Source organism: Musca domestica, unplaced genomic scaffold (assembly GCF_030504385.1).
Source record: "Musca domestica strain aabys unplaced genomic scaffold, Musca_domestica.polishedcontigs.V.1.1 20, whole genome shotgun sequence".
Lineage (NCBI taxonomy): Eukaryota > Metazoa > Arthropoda > Insecta > Diptera > Muscidae > Musca > Musca domestica.
This window is the reverse complement of record NW_026712250.1, coordinates 14059459-14082408: the sequence shown is the minus strand read 5'-3', so window position 1 is coordinate 14082408 and position 22950 is coordinate 14059459. Positions and strand designations below refer to the sequence as shown.

The following is a 22950-nucleotide window of genomic DNA, read 5'->3' as shown; positions in this document are numbered from 1 at the left end:
TTTTATGGGACAAAAAATATTTTTTTTTTTGTTATCATTTATATTATGTTGAAATATTAACATAATACTTGCCTTAAGATTAGTTAAATTTACATGAAAAGAATTAAATAACATATGGTTAGGATGGTAATGTATATTTTATGATATTTCTTAATTACAGAAAATTGGAGAAACTTGTTTTTTAGCAAAGATTTTCACAAAGAAAACGCTAAGTTTTTTAAACCGAGCATGGTTTATGTATATCATGATAGAAGAATATAGGTAGATGCATCAACGCTTTTTTCAAAAAAAAGTATATTTTTATATACGATGCCAATCTGAGATTATTATGATATTCATTTTTCAACAATTTTTACGAATTTGAATAACTTTTCATTCAAAGTTTTGAATTTAAAATTTAGTTTGACAGTTCATTGTCTCAGCAGCTGTTTCGATGCGACTACCTGTTTTCTTCTACCATGACGTATGTCTAGAATTTGGAGTGGCCTGTCTCTTCACATAATTGCAATGATAATGTGTAAAATCGCCCTTTAATTTCATTAAATTGTGACGTTAGTGTCGGTATTTTCCACATAAAACAATAAAATTATGTTTTTAGAGTTCCATTATACGGCAATTGTTTGGCGTTTTTGCACTAATACATACGTTCATATTAAAAGGGGGGTTCACATAAGCCGGCAATCTTAAAATGACTGCCATTTCATTTCTTATAATTAACGGTTTTTCATCTTGGCACCACTGTTTTAGAGCATGCACGATTAAATACAAATTATGCTCTCTTCTTTCCCTTGAGAAAAAAATAACGGCTCTTTCTCCCATAAACACCAGACAACTGGTGTTATTGGCTTAAGGGCGTGCCTACACTGTTTCATATGGTGTTGATATAAAGCAAGCAAGATTTACACAATCGTGAGAAGCCTCAAAGGTAGCTGGCCAAATATCAATTTAAAATTGTTGCATATGCCAAAGGTAACTGGCCACACATCGAATTGCATTTTTTTTTTCACAAAAACAAAGAAATTCCGAAATCATTATAATTCACCGGAAAAAAAAATAAATTTAGATTTTTCTTTGCAAAACAAATCTTTGCTTAAAACATTGAAATTGTTGTTTTTCTTCTTTTCGACGACTTTTATCGAAAATCCAAAACCTCATCATAGAAAAGACCAATTTTTTCGTTATTGTTCTTTGGTTCATTTGTGGGAAATATTCATTACTAACAAGGGGTTGGGGTGGAAAGGTCATATCATAATACCATAATATTATTATTACATAATAAGAGAGATTACCAGTATTTAAAAAAAGAATCTATATACATTACTCATTTAAAAAGTATCCCCAGCATACCAGGGATGGATCCATGGTGCCGAAGGTGGTGGTGTTGGTGGATAAATTGTGGGCGATGGCAGGCCATGGGCTCCAGCTGCCGCTGCAGCAGCTGCCACTCCGGGTGCCAAATGCGGTTGATAGGGATTCACCAGAGCGGGGGCGGAAAATGGTGCTGCCACACCAAATAAGGCTGCCAGTGCGGCTGACGATGAATTGGAGACACTTGCAGCTGTGGAGTTGCTGTTATTGGCCGCCGATGAAGAGCTGGAAGAGCCGCCGCCCGTTAAAGAGGCCACAGAGAAATTTGATGATTTACCACCACCGCCTGGTGTATTGGATGAACTAGAGGCCAACGAGGAAGCTGAGGCATTCGATGAAGACCTCTGTTGATGATGGCTGGAAGATGAAGAGGTGCCGCCATTGTCATTGTTGGGAGTGTGATGAGCGGCTGCCGTAAACATATTGAGAAATTCCGATGCAGTTGCAGGTGTTGAGTTGTTCGATGAACTGTGGCGATTAGCCTCTGTCGCCCTCGCCGCTGAGGATGAAGCTGTTGAGGATGATGATAAGGAACGTTTTTGCCCAGTATTCGTGGAAGAGTTGCCATTGGTGGCCGCTGCTGAGGATGATGTTGCTGCTGCCGCACCCAACCAATCAAAAGGATTGGCAAAGGGATTTACAGCACTTAGGCTGGAGACTGGTGTGGCCGCAGCACTCAAGGGCGGACTGAGCATTGTAGCTGCCGCCGCTGCTGCCGAGTAGTAGGCTGCAGCACTTTCAGCAGCTGCCGCTGCAGCCAATTGTTGGGCCGCCGAAAGCCTTTGAGCAGAGCTGTTTGATTTACCCGAAGACGAGCCTCCAGCTGTTTTGCTGGCATTGGAGGATTTTTCATGGTGTTGATGTTGTTGCTGCTGCTGTAAAATTTGTTGTTGATGCTGATGGAACTGTTGCAGGGCATTGTGCTGTTGCTGTAAAAGTAATTGTTGTCGGGCTGCCGCTGCTGCCGACGCTGGGGAGTACAACATATCAAGCGCATGATGAGGATGATGATGGGCCGGTGGTGCTAAGGAGGATGAACTGGCGGATGATGATTTGCCAGTTTGGGATACCGCCGCTGAATTACTGCTGGCACCTCCGCCGCCGCCGCCTCCTCCACTACTCGACGTTGAAGATGTGGAAGAGTTCTCTGGTGTCAGCAGCTGATTGCGCGAGTCTTTTTGGTGCTGATGTGCGGTTTTGAGGTGTTGCTGCTGCTGCTGCTGTTCCTGTGCGGCTGCGTTTGATGTGGCTGTTGTAGATGAAGATGTTGCGTTTGCGTTTGTTGCTGTAATATGTTGTCCTCCCCAACCCAATTCCTAGCTTATGCGAGCACGTTTATTTGGTGGCTTATCCTGATTTCTTATCATGAACATAATCTGGGTCATGTACTTCAGAATGTCACGCACCTGGACGAGGGGGATGTTCTCATTGTAGGTGCGATCGTGTTCCATCAGAACCTTGACCTGGTGTCTGCAGGAAGGAAGGAAGAAAGGAAGAAAAAACAACAATTTAGTGAAAAAGTTAACATCCAAATTGACTCTTCGGAACTTACCTATTTCCCTTGTAGAGCTCAACGCCCAAGGCCTCAATCAGCCGCTTGCACTGATCCAGCGGAACCGTGGGGAATAAGTAGTTATGGAAATCGGTTAGGGTCATCAGTTGCTCGGAATCATTGTAGGCCTTCATGTTTATACACGGCACCAGGGCAATCTCCACATTGACCTTCTGCACCTTGTACGGCTGGACGTTGAGATTGTTGGCAGGTATTTCCGGTATTATATTCAACCGCTGTGAGTTATCGGCTGCTGCCGCCATTGCAGCATGCCGCTGCAGGTGAAGGCTGGCCGAATTGGCTGCGGCCTGTTGTTGGGCCGCCGCCGAGGAATTTGACGATTGCCGACCATTTTGCTGCTGGTGATGGGCTGCAGCGGCTGCTGCCAGTCTTTGTTGTTGATTCTGTTGTTGTTGCTGGGCGGCGGCTACTGCGGCCGCTTGTTGTTGTTGCTGTTGCTGCTGTTGTTGCAAGTAGGCTGAGGCAGCATGCAGAGACCTTCGGGGGGAAGATAAATCGATTACTTCCATTGGTGTGGGTGTAGTAGTAGAAGAGGAAGAGGAGGAAGAAAGATGTTGTTGTTGTGTTTGGTAATTGTAATTTGTTGTGGTCATAGAGGATGGTTTCGTACGTCCGGGTGAAGGTGAACCCAACCCCACGTTGGGCGCCACCGCCGTTGTCGAACATATTACACTCTTTTGCCGATTACTATTCGGTGTAGAGGCCGAAGAGGAGGACGACGATGAGGCTGAACTTGGCGAGTGGGCCGTGCTGCTGTGTTGGAAGTGAGGTGGCAGCTGAGGCGTTATTGTAACATGGGGATTGGGCACAATTGACACGGAGGTACCCGGCAATTGGACACCGCCATTGGCTGGCGATATGGGTGGCGATATAAAAGGCACAAAGGTCTGTGAGGCGTTCGTCTGTATGAAAGTCGACAAATCCGGATTGGACAACACCTTTTGGACAACAGCCCTCATTTCATCGTTCATTTTGAATTTCTTTTCGAATTCTTCTAAGGCGGCCGATGAATTCAGAGGTACTGTAGCCGGACCGCCACCACCACCACCGCTACTGGGATGCGAAGGTGTGCTACCACCAGCAGAACGATTTGCTTTGCGCTGAGCATCTAAGGCATTCACCGGTATTAGCGGAGGCACATGGGGTTTTGTAAATTGTCCATTACTTCTAGAACTTTCATTGCCAGCAGAGGCAGTGTTAGATTTTGCGGAAGACTTGTTTGGATTATAATCCAACATGGTAATCAAATCCGTATCCAATGGCAATGAGGGTAGCGGAGGAAATGGACTTTTACCCGGTGGCAAAAGGCCACCGGTATTTTTGAACTGTTGTGTCAACAATAGTCTTTGGGCCGGAGTCAATTGATTCCACAATGCCAAATTGTTGTAATCTTGAGCGGTGGATGGGGCCGAAGAGGCCAAATTGAAATTACTTGAAAGTAATGAAGAAACCACCTTGGCACTGGTCGATGCCGCAGAGGCGAGGGGCGATGTGGCGGCTGCGGCGACGGCGGGTGGGACAATGGGGTTAAGGGATGTGTTTATATGTCTTGGTTGTGTTGTATTGGGGGATGGTCTCGTTTGTTGTGTTTGTTGTTGTTGTTGTTGTTGCAGCAACGTTTGCTCGACACTAGACCTAGAAACATTATATACAAATTGTTGTTGTGAGTTTTAGAATTTCGGTGTTTCTTTTAATTTTTTTTTAAATTTTATTTTTATTATTTTTTTTCTATGAAAAATTCATATTTTTGAATATTAATTTACAAAAGGATTTTTCAAATTTAATTGTATTTATTTTGGATTCCTTTTTTTACCATAAGCGAATATTTTTAAAATATTTAACATAACCTACAAATGTAATTGTGATTTTATAAAAAAAAAAACATTTTAAAAATCCCTAAACTCTATTTTGTTAACTAAAATTAGTTACAGATTGTTATAGGATTCTAAAAACATTCATGTAATTATAAAAAACCCTAATGTTAATTATTTTAGCGCTATATATTCTCTGCTGTATTCTACTTTAAGCCAGTTCTTCTATTTTACGTATTTTCTCAGGCCAGAATATAAATATACGACTTCTTTGATGTGTCCTATTTGTAATATCAAATAGACACGTCTAATATATAAAAAAGAAATCACCCAAATCGGCTTTATAGACTTTTTTGAGAATTCTTTTATTCGTTTTATTTGTTCAATGCAAAAAGCTTTTGCGATCATGAAAACAAAAAGTCTATAGCCCCCTTAATATGGAATCTAACGTTGATGATGTAAAAACGCCCTAAGCTCAAATAATAAACAGTGCAATATATTGATGCATTTCTTATGAATATTACATTTCCTTGATAGAAATTGATGCATTGAGTGAAAAGATTCATTATACTGCCATTCCCCATTCCTTCAGGGCAGATTTTGTGATTAAATAAGTGACTTTCATCGACATTTAATAGAAAATGTAAAAACAACTGTCATAGCCGTAAAGAAGATTTTTTGCATTCACAGAGAACTGATAGCATAATAACAGAGACGCAAGTGAATGGATTTTTGGTGCAAACAACCATCTTCCTTGTTATAATTAAATATTATAATTAATTATTTGCTCTAAAACAATAAAATGACCCCTCAGCTGGCATTGCGATTAAATAAATCTAAACTAAATTACAATGCCCTAACGTGTAATCTAAATACGACATTTTAAAAAGACATGACGCTGTTATTTTTGGCGCCAAAAGCACCATGAAAATGTGTAGAATAATTATTGCTTCCCGAGCTTCTACGACAGATCCATTGAGGCTATTATGGGCAAAGCATAGATTTTTGGAAGCTAAACAGCACGACACTGAACAAATCGACTTGCATTGAGTTGAAGAAGAGGAAGAATTACATGAAGACTAGGATGCAACTGATATAGTCGGTACAGTAGTGCTAGGTGACATATTTCCTCTGTGAAAAGCGACCAATGGCGGAAGTTAAAAATCAAAAAAGGTAATCCATCTCATGATCAATATAGAATAAATTCAAATATTATTCTTTTCTGGTACTAAAGCCATTCGATTTTTAACCATCTCTGATGTCCAGAAGAAGCTGTCGCACATGAAGGAAAGTAGTCATAACAGAAGATTGGTATTCCCTAACTGGAAACTGTCTGGCGGAAGGTAAAAACAAAAAGGTATTCCCTGTCATGAATAGTATAAATTTTCTATGTTTCTATCATTTTCAGAAAAAAACTAAGAATTTTAACCATAAACTATTAGTTTTTCTGCCAATAGGAGAAGTATGTGAACAATGAACCACCCCTATATATTTGGCTATATTTTTAGGCAATATATTAGCTAAAATGATACTAAGATGTCAATACTATATAGTAAAAAAAAAGGTATGCTCTTTTGACGTCTTTTCCGAGCACCTATTCCTTCGGTATAAATGACTTAATCGCCGCAATATGTCCCTGATCTTTGACATGAAAAGGTAAAATTTTATGCATTTTTAATTCAATTTAATTATTCTAGGACATACATAAAACTCCCAGCCTCTCTTCCCTCTTGCGATAGAGACTTACATGTATTTTTGTAAGACATATTGGTTTTCTTTTGAATGGTCTATTGTTACAGTGGAAATTTTATAGGTTATACGTTTTGAGCGATTCCCACATATCTGTGTTTTCTTCAAACAGGCTTGATGAAATCCTGTTTTCTTCGCTATAAAGGACTTAATCTCTGCAATATGTCCCTCCTCCTCTTTGACATCAAAAGGTAAAATTGTATACATTTTTAATACAACGAGTTCATGATTTTTTATTTCTAGGTGATATATGAAACTCCCAGCCTCTCTTTCCTCTTGCGATTAGGTATTTATATGTGTTTTTTTTAGAAAATATATTGATTTTCTTTTGAATTGTCTATTGTTCAAGTAGAAGTTTTAAAGGCTTGAGAATCCTATTTTCTAACTTCTTTGTGTTACGTTGTTAGGAGGTGTTAATTGTTAATGTCCCAATATAATGTAGAAAAAAAACCCTTTTATACAGAAAAGCCACCACTTATATATATTTACATAAAGAAAAAGAGCCTGGCCTATGAAGAATGCAAATTAAATATTTAAGATATTGATTATTTTAAAAATATTCGCTTTGTAAAGTAACTTTTTTTATTTGTAGTTTTGAATTAGATTCATTTAATTAGTTATAATTATTTCAAACTGTTTGTACACGCATTATATATAATGTATCTAGGAATTGGTATTTGGCGTTTTAGGAAAAAATTGCATTTTTTTAAAGTTTATATTTTGTTAACCCAAATTGGAATTGGGGAGACACATTTTGTAGTTGTTGTTGTTGTTTTGTTTGCAGAGGGTTTTTATTTTATTTTTTTTTTGTATGTATGTTTCTTGGTACAAGGTGGTACATTGCAAATAGTTTAAAAAATATGTTTCGCAACAAAAACAAAATGAGGAAAAAGAAATAGTTTTGAGATACAGAAGACGAAACTAAATTAAAGCAAGGAAAAAATATTGTGATTATGTTTTTCAAATGGTTGTAGTTTCTTTTTTCGTTTATCGTTTTTTTATCATCATACATTCACAAAGGCAACAAAAAAATGTTTGAAAACAGATTTCTAACTACAAAAAAAAAAAAAAATAATTTTTAACTATTGTTTTTATAATGGCATGCATTTTATGCAACAAAGAAAAAATGTCATACGTTCCAAGTCGTAGTAACACGCATTATAGAAAAAGTATATAGGCTACAATTAAAACAATATTCTTCTTGGTCATCCAACATTCATCTTAATTACAGTATTTAAAATTAATAATCCTAGAAATATGCCTGATTTTATAAATGTCAATAATAATTTATTTTTGCGAAAAAAAATCTACAGGATGAGATAAAAAAACAGCAACCAAATTCAGACTGCTGTCATTTTTAAGCCACTCATCCGACAGGCAAATATTAAAAAATGAGCTAAAGTAACCGGGAATGGGCCAAAATACCACAGAGCAACAATCGGGCAGGGTGTGACGGTTTCATTGGCCGTTTGAAGGCCATAATTCGTGCCAAAGATGGCCACAAATTCGAACAAATCTAAACTTATTCTAAATTTTATACTATTTCCGACATTTTTTTGCTTTCATTCAATAAAATTTAAAAAAAAAAAAATGTAAAAATTATGACGTTTGACTTTGTTGCAGTTTTTTTATCTCACCCTAAATTATTAAAAAAAATGTTTTCATTTTTTTAGCTTTTGTAAAAAAGCTATATTTAAAGTCCAAAAAATAAGCCAAATTAGTTAAAAAATTATATTTTCATTTTTCGTTTTAAAATTTAAAAATATTATCCGAATAATTCGAGAATTAAAATATTCCTATTTCTTCTCGATATTCAATATTTGACGTCCAAAAATAAGTTATATTATTTAAGGAAATGTTTTAATTTTTTTTTTAAATTTTTTTTATTTTTACTCGATATTGAAATGGTCTGTTTTTAGGTTATGTTGAATGAAAAATAAATTGGTTAGTTATTTGGGACTTTTCAGCCCTACAAGAAATTTTGAAATAAAGTCAGCTACACCTCAAAGGTCTATGAAAATAAAATTAACAAAAAATGCACGCCTTTCCCATAAAATATTTAGACAACTACAATGACAGCCTAAAGATAGGCAGTGATTTAAAAAAAAATATACATTTGAAAAAAGTTATGATTTATTTTTTTTTCAACTACAACAATACGAAAAACATGTTATTATTTGATGTTATATTAAAAAAAAACTAAAAATATTAGAAAAAATTATTAACAATTCAATTTTGGAAAAATTAAATTGAATTGAATTCAAATCAAATGCGTGCACAACAACATAATTTAGATAAAAAAAATATATTTAATTTTTTATTTTTATTTTGGTGTAAAAGAAAAAAAGCATTAAAATTTTCATTTCTTTAGAGTTTTGGTGGAGGGGAGGAAATATTTTAAAAGGGGGGTATATAAAAACAATACCAAAAACCAATTTGCTTTTTGTTTTTAAATTATTTGTAACTTTTTTTTCGAATTCAAGCTAAAATATTAGCTTTTTTAATCCAATTTGTTTCGTTTCGTTTTCATATTTAAAAAAAGGAATTACAACTAAATTTGAAAAACACAATTAAATAAAAATAATAGTAATAATAATAGAAAAAATAACTAAAAAAAATTAATCAACAATTGTTTATCAATTATTCTACTTACATGTGATTGGCATTCTGGCCACCCGCTGAACGAACCAATGGTGGCGGAGCATTGCCTTGACCATGTGAATTAACCGGTTGCATTGAAATCGCCGCATTATTATATGCCCCATAGGGTTGGCGATTGTTTAACATGAGATTATCCATGGGATTGCGATATTGATTGCGGGAATTGGCGGCATGTGTTTGTTGGGCCTGGAAGAAACGGACAAGAAATGGAGATCAATAAAAAGGAAGCTAAAATAATATTATATAATTATATATTTCTAAGGTAGATTTACATGCTAAATGTGCAATGAAAAAAATTATAAGGCTTTCAGGGCAAATAGAAGCTGCCTAAAACGTAAGCAACAACTATATCTAACAAATGTAAAAAATTAGAATTTTCCCATTAACTTTCCATACTTAATTGATACATCTTTCACTTTCAGGAAAAACCGCCTAAAAGTAGGCCACAAATGAAAAATACTTTACAAATGCATATTAAATTACCATAGTACCACCAAAACAGGTATTTAGAACTACATCAAATTAAATTACCCAATTTAATTCAAATATTCCATAATTTCAGATTCCTTTGGATGCAATATCTATAAAGAAATTTTGTGAGCAACACTTTCTTCATTGACATCAAACCCCTAAAGTGAAGTTTTGAAGGAGATTTTGGAAAGTTTTGAGAAAACCTATAAAAAATTCCAACCAACAAATATGAAAAGCTTTTGCCCACATTTCTCAGATAACTATTAGATATAGAGGCTAGGTTTGAACGGCAACCCTACGCGGAATTGAGGGAAGAACAATTTCCCCTTTGACACCCAATTGCCAATGTGAAGTATTGATAGACATTTTAGACAATTCTGAGACAACCTATTAAAGAAATCCAGCAAAAACTATATGAAAAGATTTTGCCCACATTTCCCAGATACCTTGTAGATATAGAGGCTAGCTTTGAATGACGATCTTATGTAGAATTTAGTGGAGAACAATTTCCCCTTTGACACCAAATTGCCAAAGTAAAGTTTTGAAGGAGATTTTGGAGAATTTTGGGAAAACCAAAAAAAAAAAAAAAAAAAAAATCAGCCAAGAAATGAAAAAAATGTTGCCCACATTTCCCAAATACCTATTAGATATAGAGCCTTGCTTTGAACGGCGACGCTATGTGGAATTTAGTGAAGAACAATTTTCCCTTTGACACCCAATTGCCAATGTGAAGTATTGAAGGAGATTTTGGAATATTCTGAGAAAACCTATAAAAATATTCAGCAAAAATTATATGAAAAGATTTTGCCCACATTTCCCAGATACCCATTAGATATAGAGGTTACCTTTGAACGGTGACCCTAGATGGAATTTAGTGAAGAACAATTTTCCCTTTGGTCACAAATTGCCAAAGTTAAGTATTGAAAGAGACTTTGGAGAAATGTGAGAAAACCAATAAAAAAAAAATTCAGCCAAGCAATGAAAAGATTTTGTCCACATTTCTCAGATACCCATTAGATATAGAGCCTAGCTATGAACGGCAACCCTATGTGGAATTTAATTTCAATTTCTCCTTTGACACCAAATTGCCAAAGTAAAGTTTTGAAGGAGATTTTGAACAATTCTTAGAAATCCCATCAAAAAAAAATCCAGCAAAAAAATAAGAAAAGATTTTGCCCACATTTCCCAGATACCTATTAGAAATAGGGCCTAGCTTTGAATGGCGACTTGAGTGAAGAACAATTTCTCCTTTGACACCAAATTGCCAATGTGAAGTATTGAAAGAGATTTTGGACTATTCTGAGAAAACCTATTCTCCGATGAGAAAACATTCGTTGTCCAGCATGATTCGAGCCAAAGGTGACCACCAATTCGAACAAATCTAAACTTATTCTAAAATTTAATGCTATTTTCGACATTTTTTATTTTTATTCAATAAAGTTTAAAAAAATAAATAAAAATTATGGCCTTTGACTTTGTTGCAGTTTTTTTAAATCTCCCTGTATTTAAAGATTTGTTTTATTTAGTGACCCATTGGGAATTAGGTGAGGAAGCTTTTCTCCATTGACACCATCCCGCTAAAATGTCATGTTGCGGAAAATTTTTATAAATTTAAAAAAATTATGATTTCTATTTAGTTTAAAAAAAGGGTATGCAATTAGTTTGAGGATATTTTCTAAACAACGTTTATGCTTAGAGATTTACTCTCTTCAGTAACCTATTGTGGACTTATGTGTAGAACCTAATATCCCTTGACACCATCTTGCAAAAATGCAAAATTCGTGGAATTTTGATAAATTTTCAAAAATTTTACAAAATTAACCTCAAAAAATATAAAGTTCCCAAAATTGAGATATTTTGTCTTCAGAGACTTGTGGTGACATACTCCATAGAGAATAATGTAAAATAAGAGATATTTCATGCATCTCTTTGTGTGTAATTAAACAAAAAAAATATTGTTTTTTTTTCGACATAATTTCGCTCAATTTTATTAAGCATAAGAGAATGATAATGGAAAATATTGTCATTTAAAACTTAAAAAATAATTAAGTGTTGAGATATTAATAATTAAAAATATCTTATTTTATCAAAATGCTAATTATATAATTTACAATTCGGTTAAAAAAATTTTAAAAATATATATTTTTTGGTTAAAAGTTTACAATATTATTCCCTATTGAAAAAATTGTGTGATTTGGTATTAGTTTGTCGTTTTTCACTTCTCAAAAAAAAAAAAGCTTGAGAAATATACTCGATTTTCCAATGAAAATTTTATTGTTTGTTTTACAAATGTCCAGCATTTTTTTTTTGGTTGAAAATAATCTTAAGAGAACATAGAACTTACAAAATATAAAAAAAATTGAAAACTAAGAATTTAATTTATTTTTTTATAGTTGTATTTATATTTATTCGAATTGAAATTGGAATTTTTACAAAGAACATGGGGAGAAAGGAGGAGGAAGAGTATGGGCCCTCCTGACACGATAGACATTTACAATTGTTTTGTGAGATCGACAAATTAACTAGAAAAATGAGATAAACTAAATTTTGTCACCTAAAAGTCAATCATTTTCGGGACAAATTAATTTGTTGCGCTTAAATCATTCTGTAATAACCATGAAATGCATAGAAATTACGCTATTTTGCAGTCAGTTGTGGCTTTTAATGGCATATATAAAGTTTCATGCGCCTAAAAGTAGGCAATAAAAATTATGCAGCGATTTTTTGTAAAGCAAAATTTTGTATTGAAATTGGAACCTTTAATATATTTTAATTGTATGACGGATAACACTTGAAATGATTATTTTTTTCTAAATTTAATTTTTGAAACATTTTAATTGAGCCAATTTTTTTCGAAATTTTTTTTAAAGCGAAACCAATTTTTTTTTTCAATTTTATGTACCACATTCTCATATTCATGGTAATTCAATTTCTATTTGTGTCGAAAGACAAAGCCATGGCCACAATGATGCTTAAATATAGTATATTACGCCTAAAAATAGGCAATGACAATTTATTTTTGGTGGATTTCGCACCTAAAATTTGTCAAAAAATTCTACATTTTGCCACAAAATAGGGAGATAACGCTACAGACATCATGTCAAGAGTCGTCGAAAATTTCGCGCCTAAAATCAGGCAACAAAAATAAAAATCTTAGGTATCTTAATGGTGGATTACTTCAATTTCACGCATAAGATTAGGTTACCAAAATCTAAATTTTGCCATAAAGTAGTGAAATAAAGCTACATCCATCATGTCAAGAGTGGTAGCAAATTTCGCGCCTAAAATCAGGCATCAAAAATCAAAAATATACAATTATTGTAGGAAAAAGATGTTTTAATTCCGTAACTAGAGTATTGTTAGTGTCCCTTTGTATGCCTCCTATTATGATCAAATGGTATTACAACTTGGCGCCCAAAAGTAGGCAACGAAATATTATTTTTAATATATAATTTAATAGAAAAATAGGCAATAACAATTTATTTTTAGTGGATTTTTTAAAGTTTTAAACAAACAATTTCAATACAAAAATCTTGCAGAATTACTTCAATATCACGACTGAAAATTAGTTTAAAAATTTAAATTTTGCCATAAATTAGGGAGATAAAACTATCTCAAACTTGGTCATGTCAAACTTGGTAGCAAATTTCGCACCTAAAATCAAAATCTTAGGTATCCTATTGGTGGATCACTTCCATTTCGCACCTAAAATTAGCCACCAAAAATCTAAATTTTACGATAAATTAGGGAGATAAAACTACAGCTATCATGTCACGAGTGGTAGCAAATTTCCCCCCTAAAATCAGGCAACAAAAATCAAAAATATGCAATTAATGTAAGAAAAAGAGGTTCAAATTCCGTAACTAGAGTATTGTTAGAATCCCTTTGTGTATACATCCTATTATGATCGAATGGTATTACAACTTGGCGCCCAAAAGTAGGCAACGAAATTTTAATAATTTTAAAAAGTATAGGCAATAACAACTTATTTTTCGTGGATTTTAAAAGTTTTAAAATGAGTAATTTCAATACAAAAGTATTGGGTATCTTTTTGTGTATCAACTCGGAGGATCACTTCAATTTCGCACCTGAAAATTAGTCTACAAAAATCTGCATTTTGCCACAAATTAGAGAGATAAAGCTACAGCCATCATGTCAAGGGTGTTAAAAAATTTCGCGCCTAAAATCAGGCAACAAAATATACAATTAATATAAGCAAAGGAGGTTAAAATTCCCTAACTACAGTATTGTTTGTGTCCCTTTTTGTATACCTCTTATTATGATCGAATGGTATTACAATTTGGCGCCCAAAAGTATGCATCGAAATTTTAATTTTTTTTAAATAGGCAATAAAAATGTATTTTTAGTGGATTTTAAAAGTTGTAAACAAAAAATTTCGATACAAAAATCTTGCAGGATTACTTCCATTTCGCGCCTGAAAATTTAGCAAAAAAATTCAAAATTTTGCCATAAAGTAGGGAGATAAAGCTACAGCCATCATGTTAGGAGTGATAGCAAAATCAGGCAACAAAAATCAAAAATATACAATTAATTTAAGAAAAAGAGGTTAAAATTCCCTAACTAGAGTATTGTTTGTGTCCCTTTGTGTATACCTCCTATTATGATCGAATGGTATTACAATTTGGCGCCCAAAAGTAGGCAATATAATTTTAATTTTTTTAATATATAATTTTATAATTAAGATAAAATAACTTAAATCTAATCCCATGAGAATGTTTGAAGTCTTTTCTCTCGTATTCTTCCATTGTAGATTTAATTCCTTGAAATTTTCTTTAGTTTCCCCTCCTGAGTTTAGCAGCCTTTGTTGTTTCTTTTCCTTCCATAAAGACCAAAAAAAAAGAAAAACAACAAAATTGTCCTTTTTTGATTTCCTAGGGTGTGTGTGTCTGTCTGGTGTGCAAACGTTGTTTGTCTAACGTTTTTGTCGAGAACGTTTACTGGCCGCAGCTGCGGCGGCAGCTGCTGCCGCTGCCATGGCAGCAGCTGTTGCTGTCGCTGATTTTGAGCCTTGTGCAGCATTACGTTGTCTGTTACTATAACCATTGAGAGGATTCATAACAAGATTGTTGTTGTTGCTCTGTTGGTGTCTTGAATTGGCATAGGCTTGATGTAAATACATCTAGAAGATGTGGGGGGAAAGGGGGAGGAAATATTATTGTTTTTAACCAATTTTTCACAATATTCTTGATTTTTTTTTGTAGACAAAACATACAAATATCTAAACAAAACTCTACTACAAACATAAATAAATACAGAAAATTTACTTAGATTTAAACATGAATTAGTTTCAATACAAATACTGGGACACATTTGTTCCAAATTACACATTAGAGATACAGTAAAGAATATGATTTTCCATTATCTTATGCTTAAATTGAGAAGAAGAGGTAGAAGAAGACGACGTGCATGAAGATCTCTGTAGCCTAAACTGGTATTGCCACTTAGCTTGTGTGTGCTTTTTTCTGCCTTTGTTGCAATATTCTTCGTTAAGGAAGGTATTAGAAAAAAAAAACAATTGTTGCCATTTCTGTTCTGACAACAACAACAACAACAACAAAACATCAGTAGCTTGTTGCAGAACCAGCAATATGTGTATGGGCAAGAGAGAAAGGTAGTTAGTTAAGATACACAATTCAGAAGTAGGCCAACTTCTTCTTTTCTGTTTGTTTTTTGGAATTCATTTTAGACGATATGTCTCGTCAACATAGCAGACATACACATACACACACATATACACTTTCATACACACCACAAGACTCATTGGGTGGAAAAAAAAGTACAAATAGGGGAGGAGATAGGTAAGGGGGTTATCATAACTTGTTTTATTTTCTAAAACGTGGTAATTATATTTCGGATTCTAATAAAAAAGTAATGCACAGTGAAAGAAATTTTTAAAATACTGGGAATTTTGAAATATTCCATTCGGCAAATATTGAAAAATGAGCTCGAGGTAAAGCCATTGTAATTCCATTCCAAAAAGTGCAAGAACTTACACCGCAACAGAAAGAAAACTAGGCTCAAAAGAGCTAAAGAGTTGCTACGCTTGGCCGAAAAGGGGTGAACTGCCGAATTTGGGTTTCTCCGATGAAAAATATTCGTTGGGTAAAATATTCTCGGGGTAAAGCCATTGAAATTCCATTCCAAAAAGTGCAAGAACTAATACCGCAACAGAAAGAAAACTAGGCTCAAAAGAGCTAAAGAGTTGCTTCGCTTGGCCGAAAAGGGGTGAACTGGCGAAATTGGTTTTCTCCGATCAGAGAAAACATTCGTTGTCCAAAAGTTTGTAAACAAACAAAATGATCGGATTTAATTGCCAAAGAGGTCAACTGAAAATGTGCAGCTTCGATTGGCCGGCCACCAGAACTCAAGTGCCGGCCATGGTGAAGGTTTGGGCCGCCATAACAGCCAATAGTCGCTCTCCGCTCGTATTTATCAACCATGGCATCAGAATAAATGCCAAATATTATCGCGAAACTATTCTGGAGGATGTATTAAAGCTTTGGGCACGCAAACATATTGGCCGCAGACCTTGGACATTCCAACAGGACTCAGCACCATCGCACTCAGCACTCGCCACCCAAGAATGGTTACAAAATAAGGCTACTCGCTTCATTTCCACCAAAATCTCTGGATACCAATGTGTTGGACTATTGTGTCTGGAGTATTCTGGAAGGCAAGGTTGGCGCACTAAAAAATACCAAAGTGTCGATCACCTCAATGGGCAAAAATACCGCAGAACAACATTCGAACAGCGTGTTACGGTTTCATTGGCCGTTTGAAGGTCATAATTCGTGCCAGAGGTGACCAATTCGAACAAATCTCGTAAATTGATTGGTTAAAGAGTGCCCCTAATACTATGCAGTAATTTTCGTATTTGCCTTGCAAAGCTGCGAATTTAATTTTAATGCCCTCCACCATAGTATGGAGGGGGTATTTAGGTTTGTCATTCCGTTTGTAATACCTCGAAATATACATTTTAGACCCCACAAAGAACATATATTCTTGAGCAGCATAAAATTCTATGTCGATTTAGTGATGTCCGTCCGTTTATCCATCGGTGGAAATCACTCTAGCTTCCGAATGAAATGAAGTAGGTTGATAAAATTATACTCAAATGTGTATTATGTCTGCAAGTCTTTTGGTATTGAAAATGGGACATGTAGGTCCACGTCTTCGTATAGCCCCCCTACAACGGTAACTCCCGATATTCAGTATTTTGATGATTTCAGCGACATTATTCACCGAAATTGTTTCAAATTTGGTATCTGAAGTTCGTAATGGATACTACAACCTATGACAGAAAATTGTTTGTGCAGGTCCACGTCTTCATATAGCCCCCATATAACGGTACCTCCCAGTATTCGGTATTTTGACGATTTTAGCGACATTGTTCACCGGAATTGTTTCAAATTTGGTATTTGAAGTTCGTAATGGATACCACAGCCTAAGACAGAAAATTGTCTGTGCAGGTCCACGTCTTCGTATAGCCCCCATATAACAAGACCTCCCAATATTTAGTATTTTGATGATTTCAACGACATTATTCACCGGAAAATTTTCATATTTGATATTTGATGTTCCTAACGGATACTACAGCCTATGGCAGAAAATTGTCTGTGCAGGTCCACGTCTTCGTATAGCCCCCATATAACGGCACCGGTATTTTGGTGGTTTAAGCGACATTATTCACCGGAATTGTTTCAAATTTGGTATTTGAAGTTCGTAATGTAGACTACAGCCTAAGACAGAAAATTGTCTGTTCAGGTCCACGTCTTCGTATAGCCCCCATATAGCGGTACCTCCCGATATTCGGCATTTTCATGATTTTAACGACATTATTCATCGGAATTCTTTCAAATTTGTTATTTGAAGTTCGTAATAGATACTACAGCCTAAGGCAGAAAATTGTCTGTGCAGGTCCACGTCATTGTATAGCCCCCATATAAGGGTATCTCCCCATATTCGGTATTTTGATGATTTTAGCGACATTATTCACCGGAATTGTTTCATATTTGGTATTTGAAGTTCGTAATGGATACTACAGCTTATGACAGAAAATTGTCTCTGCAGGTCCACGTTTTCGTATAGCCCCCATACAACGGTACCTCCCTATATTCGGAATTTTGATGATTTTAGCGGCATTATTCACCGGAGTCTTTTCAAATTTGGTATTTGAAGTTCGTAACGGAGGCTACAGCCTATGACAGAAAATTGTCTGTGCAGGTCCTCGTTTTGATATAGCCCCCATATAACAACGCCTCCCAATATTTAGTATTTTGATGATTTCAACGACATTATTCACCGGAAGTGTTTCATATTTGATATTTAAAGTTCGTAGTGGGTACTACAACATATGACAGAAAATTGTCTGTGCAGATCCACGTCTTCGTATAGCCCCCATACAACGTTAACTCCCTATATTCGGTATTTTGATGATTTCAGCGACATTATTCACCGAAATTGTTTCAAATTTTGTATTGGAAGATCTTAATGGTTACCACAACCTATGGAAAAAAAATTTCGTATACAGGTCCACGTCTTCGTATAGCCCCCATATAATGGTACCTCCCTATATTCGGTATTTTCATGATTTTAGCTACATTATCCACCGGAATTGTTTCAAATTTGGTATTTGAAGTTCGCAATGTAGGCTACAGCCTAAGAGAGAAAATTGTCTGTGCAGGTCAAAGTCTTCGTATAGCCCCCATATAAATGTACCTCCCATTCACCGATTTTTTTTCAAGTTTCGCATTTGAATATTGTAATGGCTTATGACAAAAGTTGCCTATGCTGGTCCACGTCGTCGTATAGACGCTATAGACTATATTCGGTTTTTTTTTAAGATTTTAACAGAATTTTTAAGGTTTTTTTTTTTTTTTTTTTTTGAAAATTGCGAAATCTTTCCAAATGGTGTAAAGTAGTCAAAACCGGCCGAACTTACAGCTTTTTGTTATTTCTTCCCTTTTCCCTTTTAGAACAAATTTAGACCTTTAGATTCTGGAAACATTGAATCATTGGTTTTGGTTTTTTAATCAAACGGAGTTTAGAAGAACCTCTCATAGACTCTGTTAGGCCCACAATAATCTGATCAAAGATTACCACCAATTGGGTACGGAAAGGCATCAGCTGATTTTCTGGAAAATACATAATATACAGACAAAGGAATGGGAAACCAAAATTCCGATAGGTGAGTTTTAGCAGCCTCCTCTGAAATTCCAAGATCTACTTTCTCGCAAACTTATTTTGAAATGCCTTACAAGATTTTTTGCTCATTTGCATCTATAGTTAATAGGGAAAAGGAAGCTATATATGTCCTTGGTGTCCCTTCAAAGTGGTGAGGAAACGCATTTGTCTTAGCAAGCTACATAGGAACGGTTTTCTTGAATTTAATTTACAATGATTTTTCGGCGATTTCCGTAAGGCAAGCTTTTTGTCCTGAGGGCCAATAACTACTAAAATTGGATCTGAAACGCAGTTCAACTTGTTGGCTGGTGTTCATTATAAAAGTGTTTGGATATCATCATTGTTTTCTGAACTATACACATCTAGGTCAGATTAAAACAAATCCTCTGCATTCTCCAGCATTGGGTACCCAATCTCCTTGACTCTCTCAAACATTCCCAAAAAATAATATCGAAAATCGCTTTAAAGCACCTCCTACCACTTCCCTTATCCGTTCCTACTGCCCGACAACATAGTCTCATTGAAATGGAGCAGGGCCTCTCTCTCTCCCTATACCTTATACAAATATATAAAACATTACTAGGTAGGTATATTTTTACGTGATATTGTTGCAGTTGTAAACTCACCTGTGAAGCTAACATTTGAGCATGTATTAAAGGTAGATTGTTTTGTTGTTGTGACATCCAAGGACCATTTGTTAATGCCTATTTGTTTGGATGGATTTTGTTTTGTACCGGTTTCAAAAACAACAACAGATAGTCGGAAGACGATGACAACAACGATTCGAGGAGAATGCAATGTGAACGCGGCATTAAAACGGAAACCAAAAAAAAGAAAGAAAAAATTGTGTTCATTTAGTTAAACAGTTGTGATGAGCAGGGAGGGGGGGGGGGGGGGCTAACAACATCAGCCAGCCAACTGCTGTTCTTTTTTTTATTCCGATGCAGCAGCTGGCTGCCAGTTGTTTGGTGTTGCATAGAAAAAGTGGTAGCATAAAGGGGGGAAAAAGAAAAAATAAGCACCTGTACTGTGGCCTGTGCCGCCAGTGCTGCATTCGAATGCATGCGCTGGGCAGCTGCGGCTGCTGCCGCATTCGGCTGTTGTTGCAAAATATTTTGGGCATTATTATAGGCGGCAGCGGCTGCTGCATTGGCAGCTGTTCCCCGCTTCATAACCTGTTGATGATGGGCCGCCGCTGCTGCCGTGGAATGTTGCTGTTGCTTTTGTTGCAGTGTTGGCTGATTCAATACCTTTGGCGGTGGCTGTGATGGCTGCCGTGTCCAATTCACCGAATTATTGGCATTTGATCTATTTCCAATTAGCAGATTCGAATCCACCACCTTACTTGGCCAATAATCCTCAAATTCTGTGCCATTGGGAAAGTAACTTTTAATGTCCGTCAAACTAATGACCGCAACATTCTCACTGGAAAACAACTCGTTGCGTATACCCTGGACCTTGCAACAGAATTTCAAATAGGCCAAATCCCAACCGGATAATAGATCCGCTTTTTGCCTTAAATTTTCCGTTTCACCTTCGAAATAGAACAACGGCACCACCTGTTCGCCGTTGCGTACCGTATAAGGAACTACCGATTCTTTGTTGATGCGTATAAAACCACATTTCTCGGAGGGCGATTTGCTACCCGATATCAGTTTGCGATAGCAAATATCCAAAAATTGATAGAATTTTGTGGCATCCGAGAGTCGCACCACCAAATCCTTTTGCGTAAACATGTCGCGACCAAATTCACCATCGCAGTGTTTGTGATTGATTTCGATGAAGAGTCTAGCCTCAGCCTCGGTAATGTAATAGGAACGTACACAAGTGCAACTGGAATAGATATCCGGATGTAGGCAATTTAGATATTTGCCCAGCAGTTTCAGTTCAATCATCCGCACGGAACAGTATTTTTCCGTTTGCCGATAGATGTAGGGTATGAAAGTTTTCCCAAAGGTCGTCCAACCAAAGTGGCCCTTTTGCGACTCTTCATCACAGGGTGCCTTTTTGTTGTCATCTGTGCTGGACGAACGACCATTTGTTGCTGTTGTTCCATTGGCGGGTTTTTGTTGGCGATTTAAGTAGTTGAGGATATTTGTTTGACCACCCCCATTTGCATTGACAGGTGGTTGCATCTGGCCATTGACCATGGCTTGTCGCGAGGCCAATTGGGCAGCCTGTTGTTGTTGCTTGGCCAGGGCATCTTTTTGGGCCTCTTTCATTTTGGCCGCCAATTCTTGTATTTCAGATTCATCGGCACGCTCTTGTTTGACCGGTGCTGACCATGTTGAACCCAAACCGGTGCCGTGAATGGGTAATGGCTGGCCATTGGCACCCAAAACACTGGTAATCTCAATGTCGGCCGACATAATGACAATGAGTGTTGACACAAAATTTTTGTTGGGGGGATGGATGCTACGCTAATGATTATGTTTGGTTTTGATTTGTTTTGTATTTAATTCCTTTATTTTTCAATATAAACACATTTTGCTAGGCATAATCCATAAACTGCCTAGGTTTTTTTGACAAAATTTTCTTGGATTTTGTTTAATTTTCTTTTTAAATTGAATTTCTTCGTTTTTCTTTTTCTTCTGATTGTTATGCTTGCTTAATAAATGAGTAGCTCTGTTTCTCTCTCTTTGGCATACTCTCTCGCGCACACACACGTCACTTTTACACTACTGTGTATAGTTGTGCTGCGCTCTTCACACCACACAAATAAAACAAAAACACACAATTCAAGTAACCAGTAACTGCATTCTTATTGTTTTTGTTGGTGTTGCTGTTGTTGTTATATATTGATGCTTCTTCTTCTTTGCCTTATAAGAGTGCTGTATGGCAAATACACATTTATACACACACGCACACACAATCTTATAGCCAGCAGGCCACCATACAACAGTGACTGCGTTGCTTACACACAAGTAGAAGCCTCGTTTTTCACAGCCAGGGCTGTGTTTGATTTTTGGACTTTGATGATGGCTTTTGTGGACTTTTTTTTTTTGTTAATGAAAGGTGGATTTTGTGGAATTTTAATTAATTTATTAATCTTTTGGCTTTGTGTTGGTAACTATTTTTAATATTTCTCATTTCATAGTAATATTTCTCTTTTTTTCATTCACAACACATTTAATAAATTTCACGACGCGTTGTTTTGTTTAATAAATAATAAATTTATCTTTTTATTTGCTTTTACTTTTGTTGGTATTATTTTTTTGTTTATTGTTGCTGTTTACGCGCTTGGCATTAATTATTTTTTAGCAGTAAAACGAACGATGTTCGTTCATTCAGGCTGTTGTATTTGAAAGGTAGTAGAAGGGGGACAGGCTCACTACTTAAGCCCAAACAAATAAAAATACAAGCGAGAGACTATCTTGACCACGGTACCAACGACGACGTACACATTTACCGTTCAATAGTCAGTATACGAGTGTGATCGTTGTTTCTGCTGAAAATTCATACAAGCCCAAAACATGCAACCAAAACGACGGCAGCGACGTTGTGATGATGATGACGACGACCAACAAAAACGCAAAGCAACAACAACTAACACGGTGCTATGTGACGCAAAGCAGCGACCGAGGCAGAGAACACAAAAATATAAATGTACCCCCTGAGATTATGTACGTACACATACAAACGTTGGTATATACATATACACTGATACATAAGCACCGCATACGGCTGTTGCCCAAGTAAAACAAAAACAACAATGCCAAACACACATCAAAGCAAGACAAGGCAGCGCTGCAGCTACCAACATCATTTCATTTTTGTATTGGATTCTTCACGTTGTTGTTGTTGGGTTTCTTTTCGAAACCCACAATGGATGGCGTCGACGTTTAGTTATTGGTTTTCGGGCTTCGTTTTCACATCAGACAATACGAATGATATACCCGAGGAGGAGGCTTTAATATTCGTCGTCTGATATATATACATATATATGTATGTATAGATGTGTGTATGTGTTTATTCACAATTAAGCAAAAAATGTGTATTTTTTTCGAAGTATTCTCCACTGCCTACGTCGCTGTCATTTGATTGGCGTCGTAGCTCTGTTGTTTGTATGGCGCGATGGCAAAACAAAACAAAAAAACCAGAGAGGCAGTCTCA

General features: G+C 35.9%; 2 protein-coding genes across 2 annotated transcripts; both read right to left on the bottom strand.

Annotated features, from left to right (window-relative positions):
* Nucleotides 1-313: 313 nt before the first annotated feature.
* LOC105261440 (box A-binding factor) lies at nt 314-2681 on the bottom strand. Its single transcript, XM_011295271.3, has one exon. It carries the CDS (start codon nt 2352-2354, stop codon nt 1326-1328), a length of 1029 nt encoding a protein of 342 aa, XP_011293573.1. The 5' UTR covers nt 2355-2681; the 3' UTR covers nt 314-1325.
* LOC101894219 (polyglutamine-repeat protein pqn-41) lies at nt 2681-22374 on the bottom strand. The gene is made up of 5 exons (XM_011295272.3): nt 19860-22374; nt 19464-19541; nt 9155-9348; nt 2921-4576; nt 2681-2838 (listed from the first exon to the last, which is right to left on the bottom strand). The coding sequence occupies exons 1-5, from the start codon at nt 21204-21206 to the stop codon at nt 2685-2687; spliced, it is 3429 nt and encodes a 1142-aa protein (XP_011293574.1). The 5' UTR covers nt 21207-22374; the 3' UTR covers nt 2681-2684.
* Nucleotides 22375-22950: the final 576 nt, after the last annotated feature.